This window comes from Tetrao urogallus (assembly GCF_951394365.1).
Source record: "Tetrao urogallus genome assembly, chromosome: 20".
Classification (NCBI taxonomy): Eukaryota; Metazoa; Chordata; class Aves; order Galliformes; family Phasianidae; genus Tetrao; species Tetrao urogallus.
Genome location: NC_136833.1, coordinates 8,177,954 through 8,198,753, shown reverse-complemented (window position 1 = coordinate 8,198,753; position 20,800 = coordinate 8,177,954). Strand labels below are relative to the sequence as shown.

At 44.2% G+C, this 20,800-nt stretch overlaps 1 protein-coding gene across 1 annotated transcript; it reads left to right on the top strand.

The window, feature by feature from the left end:
- Positions 1–19,870, top strand: PPM1D (protein phosphatase, Mg2+/Mn2+ dependent 1D; the record flags this gene model as incomplete). The annotated part of the gene is made up of 6 exons (XM_079545136.1): positions 1–433; positions 5,123–5,351; positions 7,579–7,703; positions 15,411–15,601; positions 15,871–16,113; positions 19,316–19,870. The coding sequence occupies 6 exons, from the start codon at positions 1–3 to the stop codon at positions 19,868–19,870; spliced, it is 1,776 nt and encodes a 591-aa protein (XP_079401262.1).
- Between the last annotated feature and the right edge of the window lie 930 nt (positions 19,871–20,800).

Below are 20,800 nucleotides of genomic sequence, written 5' to 3'. Positions count from 1 at the left end.
ATGGAGGGGCCGTACTCGCTGGGGGTGAGCGTGTACTCCGACCAGGGCGGCAGGAAATACATGGAGGACGTGACCCAGATCGTGGTGGAGCCCGAGCCGCCGGCCGCGGCCGAGCGGGGCCCCGCGCACAAAGGCGGAGCGGCGCCCGGAGACGGCGTTCGGCGGAGGGCGGGCGGCCCGCGGGCGGCGGCGGAGGAGGGAGCGCCGCCGCCCGGCCCCGGCTGCGGCTCCGGACGGCGCCCGCGGCGCTCCGTGGCCTTCTTCGCCGTGTGCGACGGGCACGGCGGGCGGGAGGCGGCCCAGTTCGCCCGGGAGAACCTGTGGGGCTTCATCAAGAAGCAGAAGGGCTTCGGTTCCGCCGAGCCGGCCGCCGTGTGCGCGGCCCTGCGCAAGGGCTTCATCGCCTGCCACCGCGCCATGTGGAAAAAGCTGCGTAAGTTCCCGTCCGGCGGCGCCTTCCAGCGCTCCCCGCCGAGCCCGGCGCTCCCAGCGCGGGGGCGAGGATCGCGGAGCCGCGGTTTGTTTTGAAGGAATCGCACGCCGGGTTTCCCGGTCGCGTTTATTGGGGGATTTCCGTCCTGCGGCCGCAGGGAGTCGCGTGGAACCCCTTTACGTTTTCTTTCGCGACGGTCTCGACGAGGGAAAAGTTATTTTAGCGGCTGTGTGCTGGCCGGCACGGAGGTTTCTCCCGAGCTGTCCCGGCGGAGCGCTGCCCGGCTGCGCTGTGACTGCCGGCCGTCGTTGAGTCGCTCAGCGCTGCGGGTTGGGAACGGCGGGGCGGCGGTCCGGGCGGTGTTGGGCACCGCGGCTGGGCTGAGCTCCCAGCGGGATTCCCTTCTTCTGTAAGGTGAGAGTTACGGCTCAGAGTAGGGTTGGTTTTATGAGTGTACTTCTATATGTGGCTCGATAGGTTTGTTTATGAATTAACGTGTGTACGGTATAATGTGTGTTTCTGTGTATTTGGAAGTCCCAGGAAAAGATAGTATGTGAATAGTGAGCGTATAGGGGCAGGCAGGAGGGAGCACGAAGTCATATCAGAGCCATAGGTGCAGTGCTGACAGCGGGCCAGGGGAGAAAGCAGAAAGGAATTGCATTTACAGCTGAGCGGGGCTTCGAGGAAGTCAGTTGGGCCCGGGGAGAGCTGCGCTGTCATAAGTTTCGTTTTCTTTTTCGTATTTCTTGAATAGCAGAGCAGGAAAGTTGCGTAAGTGTCAGATACGGGATGGGAGTGCAAAGGTTGGGGCATACTGGTGCTGGACCGAAAGGAAGAGGTGTGAGTTGTGGCAGCAGCATTGCCTGCTGCCGGGTGGTGAGGGTGGCAGTGTGGGCAGTGAGGAGGGGTTCTCTGCCTGTGGTGTCCCTGGGCTATTCTTTGTCACCGTAACAAGGTATAACTGCAGAATAGAGAGGGGTGGAGTGAAATGAGAGAATGCAGGAAATACTATTTTAGTTTGGTAACAGTGCTTTGGTTGTGGAACCGATTTAAGTCGTTGTCAGAAACAACAGAGCTCTGGTTATAAGTATATGGTGTCGGTTTTAGGTTATACAGTAAGCATTTCCATTGCGTGTTTGGTAACACTGATGTCTTCTGCATGTGTGGAGTTTAATGGGAGAAAAGGATGAGGACATGGACAGGGAGTCCATCACTTGTCGTGCTGTGCTTTGGAATCCTGGCGCAAAGGGTGGGCTGGGTGCAGGATGGGGCCGGGTGCTTCCAGCTGATGGCCCTGGAGGAGCAGTCTGTGCTCAGCTGCCCCTGGGAGCAGCGGGTCGTCCTGTGGCCATCTGTGATGAACAGCGAGAGTTAATGTGCTGGTGATGAGTATAGCAGAAAAACTGAAGCAGGAAAATACCCTTTGGTCACTACAGATGATTAGTGGGGTTAATTGTATTAATGACGTTCCTAATTCTCTGAATGTTAAAGGGCTTCCAAGGTAAGAGTTATGATTTGAAGCCCGTTTCCACAGATGGAAGCAGTAGGGAAGCTTTCTGCATGAAGTGTGCTCAGCAGGTCCCAGGTCTTGACACTTTTAGCTATGTAAATAAACAATGCAAAAAGCTTGCTTTTAAATACACTTATCTTGATACTTTTAAAAGCTTTTTTTTTTTTTACTACTACTAAAAATTTAAAATGTAAAAAGTCGTACACTTCTGCTGTGCTTATAACTCTTCCTTTAAATTTAATTTGAGCAATAGAAGTTGAACAGTTCATTTTGTTCTGTAATAAATAGAATTGCTTCTTAAATTTTTGCTGCGAAGTCGTCACTTCAGAGTTGTTCTTGTGCAGGCTTACGAGTTTGTGAGCGTTCCTATCTGAAAGGAAGCTCTGGTACCTAAGGCAATACAGGCTTTCAGGATGATGCAAAAACTTCATCCTCTAGAGCTGAATTTAAAGTTCCTGTAACATTTGCTTGTTGAAAGCTTGATAAGATTTTTGGCATCACCGTGATCTGAAATGAAATATTGTAGTTTGATTTAATGTCTTTAAAAACAGCAAAACAAAAACGAAATCTGTTCTCTAGCAATCTGTGATATACTGAATGCACATTAATCTCTTATTTTGTCAAAAATATGCAGAGACAGAACTTCCAGAGCCCTGTCTGGGAGCAGCCAATGTGCTTTAGGTCATCGGCTGCCCGTTGGAGGCGAATGCGCTGCTTCCACTGCAGCCACGTGCTTTGTTCTGTTGGAGATGTGCTCTCCAGGTGCAGGAGCCGTGTTTTGGTGTGGCAGCTGTTGACTGTGGGTTGTTGGTTTTACGATAACTTCATGCCCTGTGCTTCGTCCCCTGCAGTAGAAGAACGGTGCAGAAAGCAGGAAGCAATTGCAGTTTACAGTTCTGTGCACTGCGTGGTTTGTCTCTTGAAAGTGTCTTAGTATTTTGTGCACCCGCGTCGCCTGGCTCCATTCATGCACTGTGCTGTCTCATAAAAGTTTTCTTCAGGTCCAAGGCCCCCAGCTGTAGTGGAATTGTCCCATGCTGAGACATAGCAGCATTCCTAGGCCATAGCTTAATATGACAGTGAATACCAAACTGGGGATGTGGGCCCTGCAAGTAAACTTCTACAAACTTGTTTATCCCAGCGTGCTGCCCAGACAGGTTTTCCCTTACTGAAGGAATAGGAGTGATATGAAATCCACAGGTGCTTCATGTGTGATGTTGAAGTGTGAATTTTGTTTTGAGGGCTCAGTTGTAACTTCAGGGTTTCTTTTAATTTGATAATCTAGTGCAGTATTACAAATTGTTCAGTTTATAGGAGTGATAGAAACAGAATCCTGACCTGTGGAGGACAAGCTGGGCAAGTGGCTTCATCTGAGCTAGGGAGAAAAGTCAGGAGTTTTGATACTTGTGTTAATTTCTGATGAGACAGTCCCTACAGAAAGGAATTTGCTGTGCTGTGTGTCGTGCTCGTTTCTAACCAAGGATGAGATGTAAACTGCAATTGTTTCTGTTGAAGCCCCAAATTGGAGGCTGCTGTAGCAATCTTTTTCTCCTAAGTGGGTGCTTTTATTTCTGTGCTCCTCATTTCCCGCAAAGGCCAGCATGATTCTCTACTTTATCTTATTGCTATTGAGGCGTTGTTACACTGACAGAAACTCATTTTCTGTTCAGCCAGTGGTTGAAGCTCTCATTCCTGCTTGGCTTCCTCCCTCATTTGCTTCCATTTAGAGTGTGTTACATATACTAGCCACTGTTAAAATTGCCAGACAGGTGCTTCCACTGAGCTGACTGTGTCCTCAAAATAACGTTGCTTTTAAGGAGAAAGTGTGATTCAGTATTTACAACACAAAGCTAGAAACCTTTGTTAGGGCTCAGAGGTTGGAATGATGCTGGATCTGCTGGCTGCTCACTGGAGGAGATGCTGCAATTGCCATCAGAGTGGCTGTGCTGTACTTGTGCTTCCCCCAGGCATCTGAGCAGCATTCAGTGGCAGTGGGGCTCAGTGAGTCCCTGTTCTTCTGCTCTGCATGTTTGTGGCTTTGGAGGAAGGCCTCACTTCTTTTTTTCTTGTGTGGTGCTGTGACACTAAAAGATGAGGAAAAGATAACTCAGTGCTTTGGCTGTCTGGCTAGGATATTTCCTGCAAGCAGTGTGTCACAGTGGAATTTCGGTGTTGTACAATAAGCATGGGTTGTGAAGAGCAGGAGATAAAATGTGACGAGGAGACAAGCCCCTGCTCTTTATCTTAAGGCTGATGGGTGCAGTGAGGAAGGAGAGCAGGGTGCTGCTGGCGGGGAGGGCAGCTGTTATCTGCGGGTGTGGGAGCAGGGAGGAGCACTGGTGTGCCTGATCATTCTTAATTGGGACGGCCCAATCATTTCATGGTGTTTTGGAAGAACAGCAACTTGGAAAAGTAAACTTGAACAGACAAGGGAAGAAAAGAGAGAAACTGGATGTGAGTTGTGAGAATAGTATAACAAGGAATTGAGGTGTGTGTTGAGGGCAAATCATTTGAGGAAGAAGCAGCTTCCCCTTACTGTACACAGGTCTTTTACTGTCCTGAAATCAATGGGTATCTTCTCAGCAAAGATCCAATGTTGGGTTACAATAACACGCTTAGTTTGCATTGTTCAGTCCTCCAAAAGGAAACATGAATGAAACATTTGAGATATTACTCAGCTTAAAAGTTGTTTGGCATATCAAAGTAAAATAATGTGTTCTGAGGGAACTGGGAAGGTCTGAATGGTTTGATTGGCAGCCAGGTGTCCAGGCAGGGTGACTCAATTGGGAGCTCTTGCCTCTTCAGACGGGGAAGTGAACAGCAGACCACTTAATGTGTGTCAAGCTTGATTGATCTGCTCAGCATTCGAGTAACACTTCTTCCCACACGTTCTCGTTCCTCTGGTGATGCTTGGAAAACTAAACCTGAGGAGATGGTTGTTGGAGTCCTATCTCAGTGTCTCCTCTTGGCTTTGTTTCCATGTGAGCTGTGGTTGTGGCAGTGTGATAGAGATGTAGGGGCCCTGTCTGTGCTGCTTTGCTTGTGGCCATGCCACAGTTACACACGCCCTGGTGTAGCAGCATGCAAACCTCTCTGACACACCCTTGATCTTGAAAACACCTTTGGTTCCACAGAAGTAAAAACAAAGGTCTTTCTGTTCTCTTTTTTCCTCCCTGCAGCAGAGTGGCCAAAGACCATGACCGGTCTCCCGAGCACGTCGGGAACCACCGCCAGCGTGGTCATCATCCGAGGCTCCAAGATGTTTGTCGCTCACGTGGGCGACTCCGGGGTGGTGCTGGGAGTCCAGGATGACCCCAAAGATGACTTTGTGAGAGCTGTGGAGGTGACACAGGACCACAAGCCTGAGCTTCCCAGAGAAAGGGAGAGGATTGAAGGCCTTGGGGGCAGGTAACAACCTCTGTGCTTCTCGCTTCAGTTTTCAGTTTCCCTGGGTGCTAATGATGCTTTTGTTTCAGCTAGGCTTGGGCTTGTTAGTTTAGGGGTTAGCAGGCCAGTTGGTGAGTCTCGTGGCCTGCTTGTATTCCTTCAGCGTCTATGCAATTACTTTTCTTGTAGATAATCACAGAATGATTATGATCTCTGCTGTGGCATATCTGTTTGTCAAATGGTGGAATAGAGCAGTTTTAATGGAAAAGACACTGAAATGTCTTTTCCCATGCATTCTTCATTGTTCCTGAGGTGATACTGGCAGCTGTTGAGTAGGCTCTTCAAAGTTTCTGTTAAAGGAATATAAAAGATATAAAATTGAAACAAGGTGCTGGTTTTGTTGCATTTAAATGCATGCTTAAAATGTTAAAGTGCCGCATCTTAACTTGTATCTCAATATTAGTACTTTCTTCTCTGTCAGGAGCTGGCAGATGTTAGAACATCTCTGAGTTGTGGCTGATGAATGTTCCCTGTAAATGGGGAGGAAAGCAGGCAGCCTTGTCAGATGGCACTAATATTTTGAGACAAACTCCAGGGCTCAGATTTGGCATAGCTTCACAGGAGCTCGCTGTTCTTTCGTTCCGCAGTACTGCACCAGATGGATGGGCAGAGTTTCCTTCTCTTAGCAGTTCAGAGGGAGAGAGCACTGAAGGTTTTCCTGTTGACATCATTCACACAAGAACCCTGTCAGCTCGTTAACCTTCAGATATCTGTATCGCTAGCAGGTGGAAGCTGATCAGATATCTGTATTTGGGGTGGGAGCTTCTCAGAAAGGGCAACTTGCAGCTTTGCGAAGTTGGAGTTCATAGATCTGTGGGTTTACAGGCTGTTCATCTCAATGTCTGAAACAGGTTTTGAAGGAGTGCTCCCTGAGACTTTGTATCAGCAGGAGCGGTTAAACTTCTTTAGCTTTAACTTTTTCTGCTCCTGCTGCTTCTGGCTTTTTTTTTTGTTTGCTTTGTTCATCTAGACTGGCTGGTAAAACCAGTGCAGGCTGTCGTGAGGCACATGGTGGGAGTGTGGTGGAACTGTCACTATGCCTATTAATGTCTTCTCTTTTCTTAGAGAAAATTGGGATAAGTTAATGTGAGGGTGTGATTGTTTATTAAAAATGGAATTTTCAAAGTAACAGTCCTGGAATACAGGCTGAAATCTTCCAGATAAAGGCTGAAGTTAACATTGTGTAACTATTAGTTGTACAAATGGATGAGATGAATTTTAGGCTGTGGTGCTTGCTGCACTTTCATGCAGAAGGATGGAGCTAAACATGCCTTTGTTGTTAAGGCCTTTGAAGTCTCAGGAAGTGCATCTTGAATAGCTTCAGTATGAGGAATCTTGAGGCTGTTCCAGAGCGCCTCAGTTTCTAATTACCAATGGCTGTTCCTTGGATAAAAGTTAACTTTTAAGCATCTACTTTTTAGTTTGACTGAGCTTTGGTCGTTTGTTGTTTCATTACCTTGCTTGGTACCTCGTGCTCTCCCTTCTTTCTTCCCTATTTCTTCCTGCCCCATAATAGTGGGTGCGTTTGCATAGTAGCTTCTCTTTTGACCCTTTTAATGCCATTTGTGAGAGCTAAAGCCATTGCTTGGTGCTATGGAGCAGGTGTTAATGCTTAAAGGCAGAGTTGTTTCTTCCCGTGTTGTGCTTCCAGCAGATAGCAACTATGAACAATTCCTCTTTTTATTTCTCCCTCATGTTGGTGCACCAGTAAGGAAATTCCTCCAGAAGACTACTCTTATCTTTTTCCTCTTCCCAACTGCACTGTGCTGCTCTTTAGTGCCAGATTTTGGCAGATGGAGAAAACTGAAGGAGGAACTACATGATATCTTCACCCGAGTTTATGTTGATGGTCTTCATCTAAGGAAAGCAATTTGTCTTTTGCTTTTTTGCTGGTAGATTAAAAAGATGCTCTTACATCTGGCTGTTGCAGCCAGCCATAATTTCTTCCAAGTCTTCATTCTCTTGCTTTTTCTTCTGCCCTTCATCTCTTGCTTTTCCATTTATCTTAATGTGGAATGAGGCTACGCAAGCGGTACCAGGTGTTTTGAAGTACTGTGCTGTGCACCTCACTGAGGGTGCTGTCATTACTGACTCCGTGTTTGCATATTTAATTATTCTTATGTCATTGAAACAAGCTTTCATTTCCAATTCCTTTTTATAACCCCTGCTCCTTTCTGGTGATTTTTAGTGTCATCAACAAGTCTGGTGTGAATCGTGTTGTGTGGAAGAGACCTCGCCTGACCCACAACGGCCCTGTGCGCCGCAGCACCGTCATCGACCAGATCCCCTTCCTGGCCGTGGCCAGAGCGCTGGGTGAGTGCCCCTGTGTGGGAGTGAGGCATCAGCACGCGGCCCCCCGGAGCTGAGTTATACCCTGCTCTGCCAAAACATTTGGTTCAGAGGGATTCGGTCACTTGCTGTGATTATAAGGCTTTCTAAAATTATGAGCCTTGGGGGTATTTTTTAATACAGCGCAAATGTAACTTTTCAAGTGGAGCTGTAGGAGGTGGCATTGGGGAACACGGGAGCGGTTGTACGGCGTGCAGGACTTCCATCTCAGTTCTGATAAAGATGGTACTTCCTCTTTGTTGCAAATGAGAATGTGGTGAGTGCCTCCAAGACGTACAGCACAGTCAGTCTATTTCTTACTGAGACAGTAATTTTTGGCTAGGTGGTGGTGAGATTGTTTTGCTGCATAGCAACCAAAGCGCTTTGTTCTTGTCTCTTTGTAAATCTGTCGTCTTTCAAGACAATGTGGATTAAGAAAAGGGTAGAAGCCAGCCTGTGTGCTCTATCTATAACTCTCCTTTGCAATAGTGTTGGTAATGGGAAACTATTTTGAGGAACACTCTAATAGGGACGAAAATAAATACAACAGTGCCTAGCAAGCTTGTTAGGAATGCTTTTTGGAAAGTACTTAATAACTTGATCTTTGGCAATCTCTTGCCCATGTGTGTTAGTATTTTCTAGCCAGTTGTTTTCCTGAAACTTTACCGCCAAATTCCAGTCTTCTGCTGTTCGCTTTCCTTCCTTCCTCCTTCAGTGAAGAATTCTCTATCCAGATTTATTCAGTACAGGCTAGATTCTATGAAAATATAGCATCGTGGGTTTTTTTTACCTGTGAAAACTGTTCTATGACTTAATTTCTTGGCAAGTGTGGTGGTTACGTGATAGTGCTGTCAGTGTTCCTAGATCAGCTGGCAGTGTGTCACAGGGACAGTCTGTTCCTGGGGCTGTGGTCATCTTGTGATAACTGCATAACCTTGCTGTGTCTTATTTCAGAGGCAGTCGTGTGTTTTGCATGGATTTGTCAGATGTCAAGAATTGTGCAGTGGTCTTACCTTGTAAAACATACAGCTATAGAGGCCACAGGTGATTGAATGCTGATCTTTTTCATAAAGAAATTAAGTTTTTTTTCCCCTCTCTTTATCTTTCAAATCTCACTTTGTATCATTGTAGACAAGGTAGCTGTTTATCTGATGAATAATAAAATCTACCTAAGATATTAAGTCCTTTGGAGTTGGCGGATGGAGATCTTTGCTAGTCGTCTACCAAGTAATATCACATTCTTTACCTCTTTTCTGCAAAGTGTCTGTGTTTGTTGTAGGTTACAAAAAGTGGAACAGTTAATTTTAATAGATCTTTCATTTCTACACTTCTGAATTTGTTGTGTACAAAAACCTCAATGACTTTTGATCCAGTTCCTCTCAGCAAGTTGAACAAAAGGATTTGGCTGGGTTCTGCATGCAGATGGGAATTCAAGGAATGATGCATCTGTTAGCCCCCTAGTGCATTCTTTCCAGTTGTGTGGATGAGGAGGATTACTGGGGAGTTTTAGGTCTGAGGAACAAGAACACTTTGTAACAATACTTGAGTGTTCAAATCTTCTAACTTTTGACACCAAAGGGGACAGTGTGCTCTGCAAATCATGTAGGAGAAACAGGTTTACAATGTGACGAAATTTTGGTATTTGCCTGCTGGGGAGCCTCCAAAAGCCTCTTTGCATTCCCTTCTGAGGAGGTGTGACAAACCTCCTGCAAAAAGGAACGCAGCTGCTTTGCTCTGCAGGACCCAGATGGTGCACAGACGCTCACAGTTTGGAAACAGGATTTAACTTCTTTCTGAGGCCAACAGGCCCCTTCCACTGCTTACAGAAGACCTACCACAACTGAAACCATTTGCATTCAAGCTATTGGAGGCCTGCTCAACCTCTTGGCTGGTTCCCAGGTTGCTACCCTGATTGGCACAGCTCTGCTACGCTGGAGCTTCTCCAAGTGGAGTAGTAACTGGCAATGCTGCCATACTGGTCACCAACACTCTAATCCATCCCCTCACAATCTAGCACAGAGATTCTTCTTGTTAATTCCAAATTTGCTTGTTATTCTCAATAGATACCCATGTTGCAAAGGTCTGAGGCTTATTATGTGGACAGAAATTTTTAGCTGGACAGTGAGATTGCTGCCCTGCACCTACAAGGCAAATAGAGTTGTGTATTTATTATCTTTAAAGTTATCTGATTTTTTTTTTTTTAAAGGAAATATAAAACATAACTGTTTGTTGTAAGAGAGAGGTAAAACTTCTTCCTTAGGCCATAATCGTTTGTGTGAGTTTTTTGGCATCCATAACTTCATAGTAATTGTCCACTTGATATGCTGTCCCTATAACAGATGTGTGGTAACTCACTTTACTCAAAGCCTCTTGTGTAATGCAGGGATGTGAGTGTGCAAATTGCTGGGTGCTATTCAATGTAAATAATCAGGAACAGGAAGCCATTGTGTAACTTGCTCGTGTGTTTTGAAGAGTATGTGTCATTGCATCATGCATTACTGTCTCTCTGCCACAGATTTGCAAGCTGGATTTTTTCCAAATGGCATCCAGGAGGGTATTTTAGACTCCAGTGAGCATGCTTACAAATGTGTGTCTTGGGGAAAAGCACTGAGAGAGAAAATAACTGTGTGTATGTATAGCCTTGTAGTGTTCCAGCTATGCTAGCTGTCTAAGTAACATAGCCCTTCAGTTTCTGGGACAAAACACAGGATGAAATACAGGAACAATTTTGATCCTTGGGAGCAAGTTTTGGATTTTGGAGTAATATCTAGCCTAGCATCTGTAGTGCTTTCAAAGATGGTATGCAAAGTAGGGAAGGTATTAAAAGAAATCCATAGCCTGAGTTCTCGGTGTCTTACAGTGTAAATTGAAGCATCTTCCTTGGTTTTTATACGGATGACAGACCCACCCCCTTCTGCTTGTTCTTGGTAGAGTGCCTGCAAAATACAGAGTAAAATTTTTTTGTATTAACACAAATGTTCTGCTGACCTCCAGAAGGAGCTGTGCACCAGAACAGTGAACTCTCAGTGTATGGCTGCTGTGAGAGCGCTGGCTTTGACAGTGACATGGAAGCGGTTTTCCAGAGCACTGGCTGCAGAATTGCTGCTGTAAAGCTCTCCGAACATGCGTACTGTGAAGAAGGGTATGGCTGACCTCAAATGATCTGCTTTCATTCTTGTGTGAGGCTTTAATTCTTGGGGTGCACTTAAGTGCGTGTGCATGCAAACCTTCAAAATCTGCTGCCAGGTAGAACAGGCGTAGTTGCTTGATGGTATTTGCATAAGCTGGTAAGCGGTATTTAAACACTGCACAGTTCTACTGATACTGCTTTCTATCCATGTGTGTCATACATATGGGTTTCTACTCTTGTTCTGGAGATGTCTTACTTCAGCTTGTACAGTTTTCTCCACCCTTGAGACAAACTGTGCATGTATGCCTGTACAGAATGCAGAGAATGCATTTAACTGTGCAGACTTGTGTTAGTTACACACATAATGTGAAGGCACATGTGGATCTGTTTAGCTTAAAGGAGCAAGTTCAGGGCTTTTTTCCTGCTCGTTGCTGACTGGAGCTCCGTGTGCCTCTTCTACTCTCTTTTCTTTGACAGAGTAAAAAAACTATGACAGTTGTTTCTCCTCATAGCTGGGACTTTATCCAGGTTTGGTCACTGTGTTCTTCTGTTTTACCCCTTGTCTTCAGCTGAGCAAATGCTGTCTAGGGTTGAATGTCATTTAGAGACTGCAATCCCATTTTATTGTTCATTTGAAGATTTGATTCAAGGCCAGAAATAATGAGTAGCTTCCTGTGTGTCACTTCAGCTCTTCATTTCTGCTTTTGCATCCCACTTCTTGTAGGCTTTTCTCTGACACTTGGTCAGTGTGCTCTGGCACAAATACCTTTCTCCTCTCTTGCTGTGGTTTTGCTGACTTGTGAGCAGAGATGAGCATGCTTGGTGAGGCTGCCTTGTGCAGTTCTTAAATCTTAAATTTACATCATTTAGATGTAAATGTTCTGTTTGCTGTTGAAATGATGTCCTTGTCCGTGCTTTCCTTTTTTACATAGTGTTGAAGGTAAAATTCTTGCTCCTAAAGGGAACGGTGAAAGTTTTAAAACCCCGAGCACTTCTGGGAAAGTTTTTGGCTCGCTGCTACCCTCAGTTTTGTCCCTGCTCCTCAGACTGAACCTCGAGATCACCGCCGGGTCGTAGGAGCGGGGCACCGCGTTGCGTTATCGCTACGCTGCTGGGATGACGCCCTCTTGTGGCTTTAGGGCCGAGCTGCCGCGAGTGCCGGTGAAAACGGTTTCCACCTCAGCTTGGGCTGAATGATCTGAGGTGGTTACTGTTCATATCCTCGCTGAGGTTTGCCTTGCTCCCCAGCAGCAACAGCTCACTGAGTGGAGAAAGGGAGTTCTGTAAGTCTTTTCTGTACTTAACAGGCCTTTCAGATGAGTTGTGACTTAAAAAGATCTGGGATTAATCAAACTGGGTTTTCCTCTCTCAGTGGGACTTGTAAAAGTAACCTTTCTTCCCCCTAATAAAACCAAAAGGTATTTTGGTATTCAAAACAGTGTGCTCCAGAAACGTAAATGAAGGGCTTGATTTATGACTGTTGGATGAACTGATGCTATAAGGTGGCTTTGGACTTGATCCAGTCTAGTCTACATACGTGATGGGTTTTTTTGTTTGTAACCAGTAACTTTTCTGGCACCGTCTGAGTTGCAATTAGTTTTATCTACTATATTTTAGAGGGTAATAGTAAGCAGATAGGCAAACTGCACCCCAAAAGAAATGTTCCTGGATAGAAGTTTTTTCAAGAAGAAGGTTGAGTTTTATAGATGTTTGGTTTTTAATTCAGAATGAAAATAGTACAGCTCAAAGTGAAGCCTGAGAACCTGGGATTCCAGTTCCAGAATAGTAGCCTTTGGCATATCATGTCATCCTGCTGTCTTGGCTTTCCAGTCTGCTCAGGGGTCACTTGTTTGTCTGCTTGCTTTGGGACAGAATTAAAGACTTTATAACATTTCTGCAATGCCTGGTTTGTTCTGCTTTCTTCTCCCTTGTTTCCTTCCAGAATTGTAACAGGGAGGGCCCCGTGTCAAGTGGCTTCCTCCTGGGTTTGTCATAGATCCCTCAGCCGCTGCGGATGCTGTGTCCTCCAGCTGGCTGGGGGAAGACAGCTGACACAAGAATTCGATGTATGCAGCAGCTTTAAAAAGCATCAGCTCAGTCTGTGGTGCCCTGCCCTGTTTTAAAGGCAATAATTAAAGAGGCCTCACCCTGGTAATGTGCCTTGGCCTTTGCTGGCTTGGAGTTGAAGGACCTGCAGGAAATATTCTTTGTGAAGTACTCTATGCAGTGCCCTTCTGCCACGGCTCATTTGCCTGTTTGATTCATCTGTGGTGATACAACTTCTGTAGTTTCAGTTCCTCTGTCATTTCCTGGATATTTTAGGCCTTGATAAGTGCTGAGTACCGTTGAAAGTAAATCTCCTGGAGGTACAGCTCGGGGTTCCTCATGTGTCTTCACCCTCTGCGCACTCCAGCAGTTCCTTGCTGTCACAGCCCATTGTAACCGACATGACGTTCCAGGCTGTCACCCTGCACAGCACTCTGTCTCTTGGAGGAAGGCTCTGAGTCACTGGATTGTAACTCAGCTGTTTGCTCAGGAAGAGCAACAGATGGCCGTGATGACATGTATGTGGCTGAACCAAAATTAAATCGTGTTGGGTTATTTTTAATCTTAGAGCAACGTATTTCTAATCAAAAAATGATTCAGCTAAAAGCTTTTGTGGATTTTTCTAAACAAACATGAACAACCCAGCAAATAAAAGCATAAAAATATGAAGCTTGTTGGAAGTTGCCGCCACTATTTCCATGATCTGGCACGGTAAGATTCCAAGCTCTTGTTTATTTTATCTGCTGTGTTGATGACAGGCACAATGTGAAGAGCTGTCAGTGTATCAGGACTCTTTTTTGGTGTGATTAATGTACAATAACTGTTGTGCTGGAGCTCAGCTCTTCTGTTACAGTGTTTGTTTTGATCTTGTTGCCAGCTGGCTGGGTTTGTTGGACTCTGTGGAGGGAGAGTGCACCTCTCTCTATGTATAAACAGGGTTGGCTGTTAATTAGCATTTATTAGAAGCATGTGTTTGCTGCAGTGGAGGTGAACTGGTGCTTTAATGAGATTGGACCATCCATGCTCACTGAAGTGGCGTGAGTTGAATTATTTCTTCTGATTCTGGAAGAGTCTTTTGAGCTGGTTCTTAGCTTAAGGCAAAGCTAATGGAAGGAAGGAGGGAAGACAAAAGCTTATGTCTTATCTTTAAAAGGATGGTGATGGTTGCAGAAGGCAGCTACAAGCATTTGCTGTAGTAAGTCAAAAGCCCAAGGAAAAAAAACTAACAATCTTATGGGAGTTCTTAAGCTTCTCAGCTCTGACATCTTCACTCATTTATACTTCTGTAGCTGTATGTTCTGCCAGTGCTACAGATAATGTTATTCCTTTGTTGTTTATCACTACAGGAAGTTGCTTACGAGCCATTTCTGGAGACTTTTTTGGTGCTATTTAGTATGTTGACAAAAAACAGATAAGGTAGAAGAATCCAGAACGCAGCATTAGTTCAGTAGAAAGGAGGAGGAAATCTTGATGCAACACCACTCCTGATTTACAGGCCCAACATAAGAAAACCTTCCCTGATTTTCATGTAAACCTGATAAATTAGATTGCGTGTTCAGTTTGAATTTGTTTTGTTGTTCTGTTGGAGTGGCTGTTAATTGGGGTGATGTGGAGGAAGCAGAATCCAGGAGGTGTTTTGATTCAAACCTGACTGAAGTGACTGGGATTCAGTTCAGGCCGCCTTCTCTGCTGGGTGACCCCAAGCTCATTCACACAGCAAGAAAGATTTAAAAATAGAAAGGTTCACTGCATGAGGCCTTCCAAGGGAGAGGCTTCAGCTCTTATTTTCTGCTTTCCTGCTGGAACCCAGGCTCTACTTCTGTTCCCGTGGCTTCCTTCCAACTCCAAAATTTGGCACGTGGTGTTCAGCTGGAAAGGCACTGAGTTCTGCGTGGCTTTGAAAGTGATGCTGTGCAAGAGGAGAAAGGGGGGGAAAAACAGGTTGATGAGGAAAAGGCTTCAGTCTCCTTCTTTGTCATCTTTGTTCTTTCTCCATGGCACCTGCATGGACAAATACACACAGCAAGAGATGCGTGTGCTTCTGCATTGGTTGAATGGCTGTGGGGGTCTCAGGTTGAAAGGGCGGGGTGGAAAGGAGGGCAGTTCCGCATCCTGACTGAAAGGTTTTGGATTTTTTTTTATCTTCAAGCATGTCTTTATAGGGTGTGCAGAGCAGCACATCATCATGGTGCAGATTGAAGTCTAATGCTGTGTGGATGTTGGGGAGAAAAGGGAGGGAAGAACAGTCTTCTCAACCAAATTTTAGAAATGGAACTGAAACTGTAGAGACAGCAAAGATTTTGACCAGTGTTTAAGCTGTACCCGAAACTGGAAAGGCTTTTTTTTTTTTTTCCTTCGCAACAGTTGAACAAAGACCTTAAAATACAATAAATTACATTGCATCGCTATTGGTGGCATGAGACTGGTGGTAGTTGTTTTCATAGGCCATTTCTGGTAGTTGACAAGAATCATATTGTATGCAATATAGCAATTCAGAAACCTGTTCTCTTTGCTAGGTGATCTGTGGAGCTACGACTTCTACAGTGGTGAATTTGTCGTGTCTCCTGAACCTGACACTAGTGTGCACACCATCGATCCCCAGAAGCACAAGTACATTATCCTTGGCAGTGACGGACTGTGGAACATGATCCCACCTCAGGATGCCATCTCCATGTGCCAGGATCACGAGGAGAAAAAGTACTTCATGGTGAGGGCAGTGGGCATCAGTCACTGTGGAAATTTAATACTGTTTTCCTCGTAAAAGTTGCTTAATCTGATAGGTGTGAAATGTACCAATGTACCCAGCAATGGCAGTGCTGTAGAGGCATATTTCAGTAGTTTTGCAACAACTTACAGGTGGTGGTAACGTGGCTGATAGCGTGCTTGCATGTGCTGTCAAATACAATTCATGTGAACTCTGTTTTCAATTTACAAAGTGGACCTGATTGCTTTCTCTGTCTGTCTCTGAACATAAAGGGTGAGCACCGCCAGTCCTGTGCCAAAATGCTGGTGAACAGAGCACTGGGCCGCTGGAGGCAGCGCATGCTTCGTGCAGATAACACCAGTGCCATCGTGATCTGCATCTCGCCATTGCAGGACAGCAAAAACAACTTGGAAAATGAAGAAGAACTGTATCTCAACTTGGCTGAGAGTCCCTGCTATAGCAGCCCTGATACAAACATCATGACGCCCTCACGCTGCTGCACCCCACCTGTCAAGGTAACTTTTTTCAATGTTTTTAAATGTTCTGTGTGCCAGGGTGGAACCCAGTAAATATTTATCAATTTTCCCTTTTGTCTTCAAATGTAACTTCTCTGTGAGCAGCTTAGTGCCATGTGTAGGAGTTGGGGCATGGTGTAGCCAGAGCACTTGGAAACTACTTGTCTGACACCATTATCAGTGATTTTGATCTAGTCTACTCTTCAAAATGAATAATTACTGTAACTTTATGCATATGAAGTTCAAGCATATTGAAGCAACTTAAAATACACTGTTTTGTCAAGACAGACTTTCTGAGATCTCAGACAAAATCAAAACTTCTCTATTGAAAGAGGAGCCAGAAGTTTAAAAACAAACCCCAACCAAACGCAGCAGGCTGCCTGTGGAAGCGTTCTGTGTTGTGTGGGCTGTTTTTTAGGTTAATGCACAGGTTAATATAGTCAAATGCACGTTGCAGGGACAGTAAGATCTCCCAGTCTGAAAAGAAAACAGCCTTCCTCTAGTTGGTTTAATGTCCTTTGTTGGAGGAAAGGACATAATACAGAGTCTTTGTTCGGGTTAGAAATTTTACCCTTTAATATAAAGCAGATCTGCTTGGAAGCTTTTTTGCCCTAAGAACTAGAATATAGTTATGAGTGGATGTTTGCTTCAGTAATTACCAGCTGCTCCTGATTTAAGTAACTGTCCTTTGAAGTTCCACAGTATCTTTGGATAACGGTCCTTGGGGCGAAGTAGAAAAGAAAGCAAAAAATTAGAAAGGGATTCCTTCACATTCCCTTGGCAGAGACAAGCAGCTAGTAAAACGGCAGGCTCAGCCTTCCTCTCTCTTTCCCTTCCACTCAATATAGAAAAACATATGAAAAGAGCCTAAAATGGTGAATTTTTTTTGAATTCTAAATATTCCGGAACTGAAGAAGGAAGGTAAGGGGAGAGGAAAAGAAGACTCAAATAACATGGCAACTGAGAATATTAATTAGCAAAATAATATGTACAGGCTTTGATGCATAAAGCTAAAGGCAAATACATGATCTAAATTAGATAATGAGTGCTTAAAAACAACAAAAAAAAAGTGTTGAATTTTTCCAAAATGTCTGCAAAGAAATGAGAGATGGTTTAGCAGATCAGTCGCAGCTCCTGGAGGTCACTGTGGTGTGGCTATAGGCCAGAGCAGGCAGAGGTAGCAATGAAAGGGATCTTTATCTTTTCTCTCCAGAGAATGATTAGAAACATGGATAGCTTGGATTTGTCACAGCTGCTATCTTGCAAAAACAATTAATTTGGAAATAAATGTGAGAGCAAATTGAAGTTTTCTCAATTAAACAAAAGTATTTCTTAATTGCGTATGCTTCTGGCAGCTATTACTAATAAAAAATTAATTCAGTTGCTCCCGAGGCCAGTGATAGATAGGATTTGATTGACTAGGCTGAGAAATTACATTGGTGATTGTTTAAGGTTTCTGTTTTGTTACACCAGTTGTTAGCAGGCTTCTTGGAGTCTCTGTCTTACCAGAGCCTTATTCAATCCCAGTTATTCATCCCAAGCAAAAGATCTTGGCAATAAGAGCTGAAGTGTGAAGTGTCTTGCACAATAGGAAACGTAAAACCTAAGTATTGGCTGGAGACGCGATGTCAGAAGGGAAGTTGAGCTTAATAATCTTGCCAGTGCTTCTCCAACCACGTTGTCTTAGCTTTCTTATGGCTTCTGCAGGAACTGAGTTGAACAACAAACAATACACATCTTTCTTGTGTTACTATACATGGAAAAATATTACCTGAATAGCTTTATCTATGTATAAGCAGCAACAGAGGAATAGTGGGAGAGGAAAACCAAATCTAGGTGCTAGAAACAATTCTGATACTCCTCCTTTGGAGTGAATTATATTAAACTCTTGTATTATATTTTTCAAGAGCTGAGCAGTCGCAGATCTCTTACCAATGATGAGCTGAGGTTCCTCTGTCATGACTTTAAAAGCACGATTTCTTGATAGGAAATGTATGGACTTGTTCCGATTCATCTGCGTGTGCATTTGAGTTTTCAGCACATGAATTTCTTAATGCAGATGGCAATAACTGCCTTACATTCATGTTATGTACCATGGCCTTGAAATTTACTTTTGAAGGACTTGCTGAGTAGCTAGGGATTTCTTCACAATTAAATCTTTAATAAGGTCATAACTCATATCTTCAGGGCACTGCGTAAATACTAATTTTCATAATCCCCCTGTGAACAGTGAAAGTAAGCATCGTCCCCGTTTTTCATCTTGGTAAAACTGAGATTGAGGCAGAAACACTTATCAGAGGCTGCAGAAGGGATGGATGGCTGAAGGCAGGATTAGGAAGTCCCTGGTTCTCAGCACGTCGTGTAAACGGCCTCTCTTCAAAGTACGGAACAACTGCATCTCTCCACCCTGCACGAAGCGCGCTGTGATGGAGTTGCTTCCTCTGAACTTATAGAGCATGCAGCTAGGCAATAAAGCATGCTGCTCAGCTGTGAGGAATCAGAAACAGCAAATAGTTCTATTTTTAGAATAGCTCAGTCCAATGAATTTATGCTCCACCTTCTGGATGCGATCGGCACACCCAGGATACGAAGTTTGTCCATCCTTCTCATAACCAAGTTCTGTAGTAAATGCAAATGCCACCCATGACAAAGGTCAGGAGACTTCTGCTCACTGCCCTGGTTGCTTGGCTGTCTGATGAGGTATGAAATCTTCGGAAGTAATGTAGGTGTGCACGTCACAGAATGAGGGAAATCAGATATGCGTGTTAGAAAATGCCTTTAATGGAAACCTCAGGACATTGCAGGCTCTGCTTTCTCCATGGCTTCCTAAACAAACAGAAGATGTGTGTTGATTCCTTATGTAACTTGCTTTATAGCAGCAAAAAAGATGCACAGACCAAATAAGTCTGAGCAGCTCTCTCAATGAGCAGATTGTCTGCATTGAGACATTCGCAAACTGAGCGATGGAAGTAAATGCTTTTATAAAACTGTGTGTACAAAGTGCCAAGTTGAGGTGCAGAGTCTGTATCTGTTTCCATCTCTCCATCCCTGCTTCTCTGGGGAGAAAAGATTGTCCTGTTTTGGAGCAGAGTTTTTCTGTCTCTGATTAGGTTTAGAAATGTTTGTCGTACTGTTTTCACCCACAGAAGATAATGGAGGTAATATTATATTTATGCCTAAGTATGCTTTTCTTTCCCCTCAGCTTTTAGAGGATGATCCATGGCCACGACTGAATGCTTCTGAGCCTGTTCCTTCCCTCATGCATAGCAGCATGATCTCAGAAAAATACGCCGAGCTGCCAAACGAGATTGCCAAAAGCAATTTACCTTCATCAGGAGCAGCCCTGAAGGATTCAGGTCCACAGGACGAGAAGTGCAGCAAAGCGTTGGCTTTGAGGATACAGGAATCCTACAGTAATGGTTTGTCAGTCAGTCTATCCCCATCCAACTCTACAAATTCAGGCACGGACCAAAAAAGCTTAAAGGTGTCTCCTAACAGCCAAACAAAAGCCCAAGATGCGGAGAGGACACCCACAGCAAACTTTAAAAGGACATTAGAAGAATCCAATTCTGGCCCTGCTGTGAAGAAGCCGAGGCGCGGCCTGAGCCGAAACATGGCTGTCCAAGCAGAGGGCATCTCCACAACGCCGCAGCGCAAGAACTCAAACAAGCTGGCCATGCGGCGCAGCCTGCGCGGCCAGAAGAAGCTCAGCAGTTCGCTCTTCCACCCGCCCAGGAAAGCCGTCTGTGTTTGCTGAAGGGCATTTGTGTAGGGGAAGTGTATTTTATTCTGATGGGAATTTTAAAGTTGGTGCAGAAGTTTGAAACTCTTCCTGTTTTATCTTTTTTTAAAGTAGAAACTTTTTTTGGTATCCAACAGCTTTCTCCCGGCCTTGTACTTGCTTGTATTATAACTGTGAATTTTGTAGATGTGTAGGGTATAAGTCACTGTAAAATGTGTGTAAATTTGTATTCCTTCATATTAATGTAGTCTCTTTTTTCTTCCTTGTATAATTGTTAAAGCAGGGCTAAACCTTGTTTCAAAAAAAAAAAAATAAAGTCTTTTTTTGTTAATTTACTAAAGTCTTGAATTTGTATACACTTCTTGTGATGGGAATTTCACAACTTTTTCACTGAAGTAAATTATTAAACAGAATGGAAGATATGTATTTTCATAGTATTATACGTCCCACTGGAATGTGTCTTTTAGAGAATACACTAGGTCTATATTTTGTTTTTAAATTTTAGATTTCTCTACTCAGAAACATGTGGAAACAGATGTTGAGTTGTGCTTTAGGCAGCTCAATGTCCACTTATTTGTTAATTGAAATACTATGCAGTATCTTATCTAGTTGCATTTTTGTAACATTAATAGTCAAAGTATTTAGCAAAAAATAATCGTGTTTTTAAAACTCCAACTCCCCAGTCATTCAATAAAGCCATTCCCCCATCCCTGCTCTCAGTGGTGGCATTTCTACCGAGCTGTTCATGTCTGCCCTACAGAGGTTGAGTTCTCTGCTGTTCCAATACGGATGGTGCTGCTATACCTTTCAACAAGTTCTTAAGTTATTTTATGACAATTTGAGTATGTGGACCACATGTATGTTCACCTAAATAAAAAGTGCGAACTAAACTGAGTGCCTTTTATTTTTTTGCCTTTTTTAATTTCCAGCTTAAGTACGCTCGCT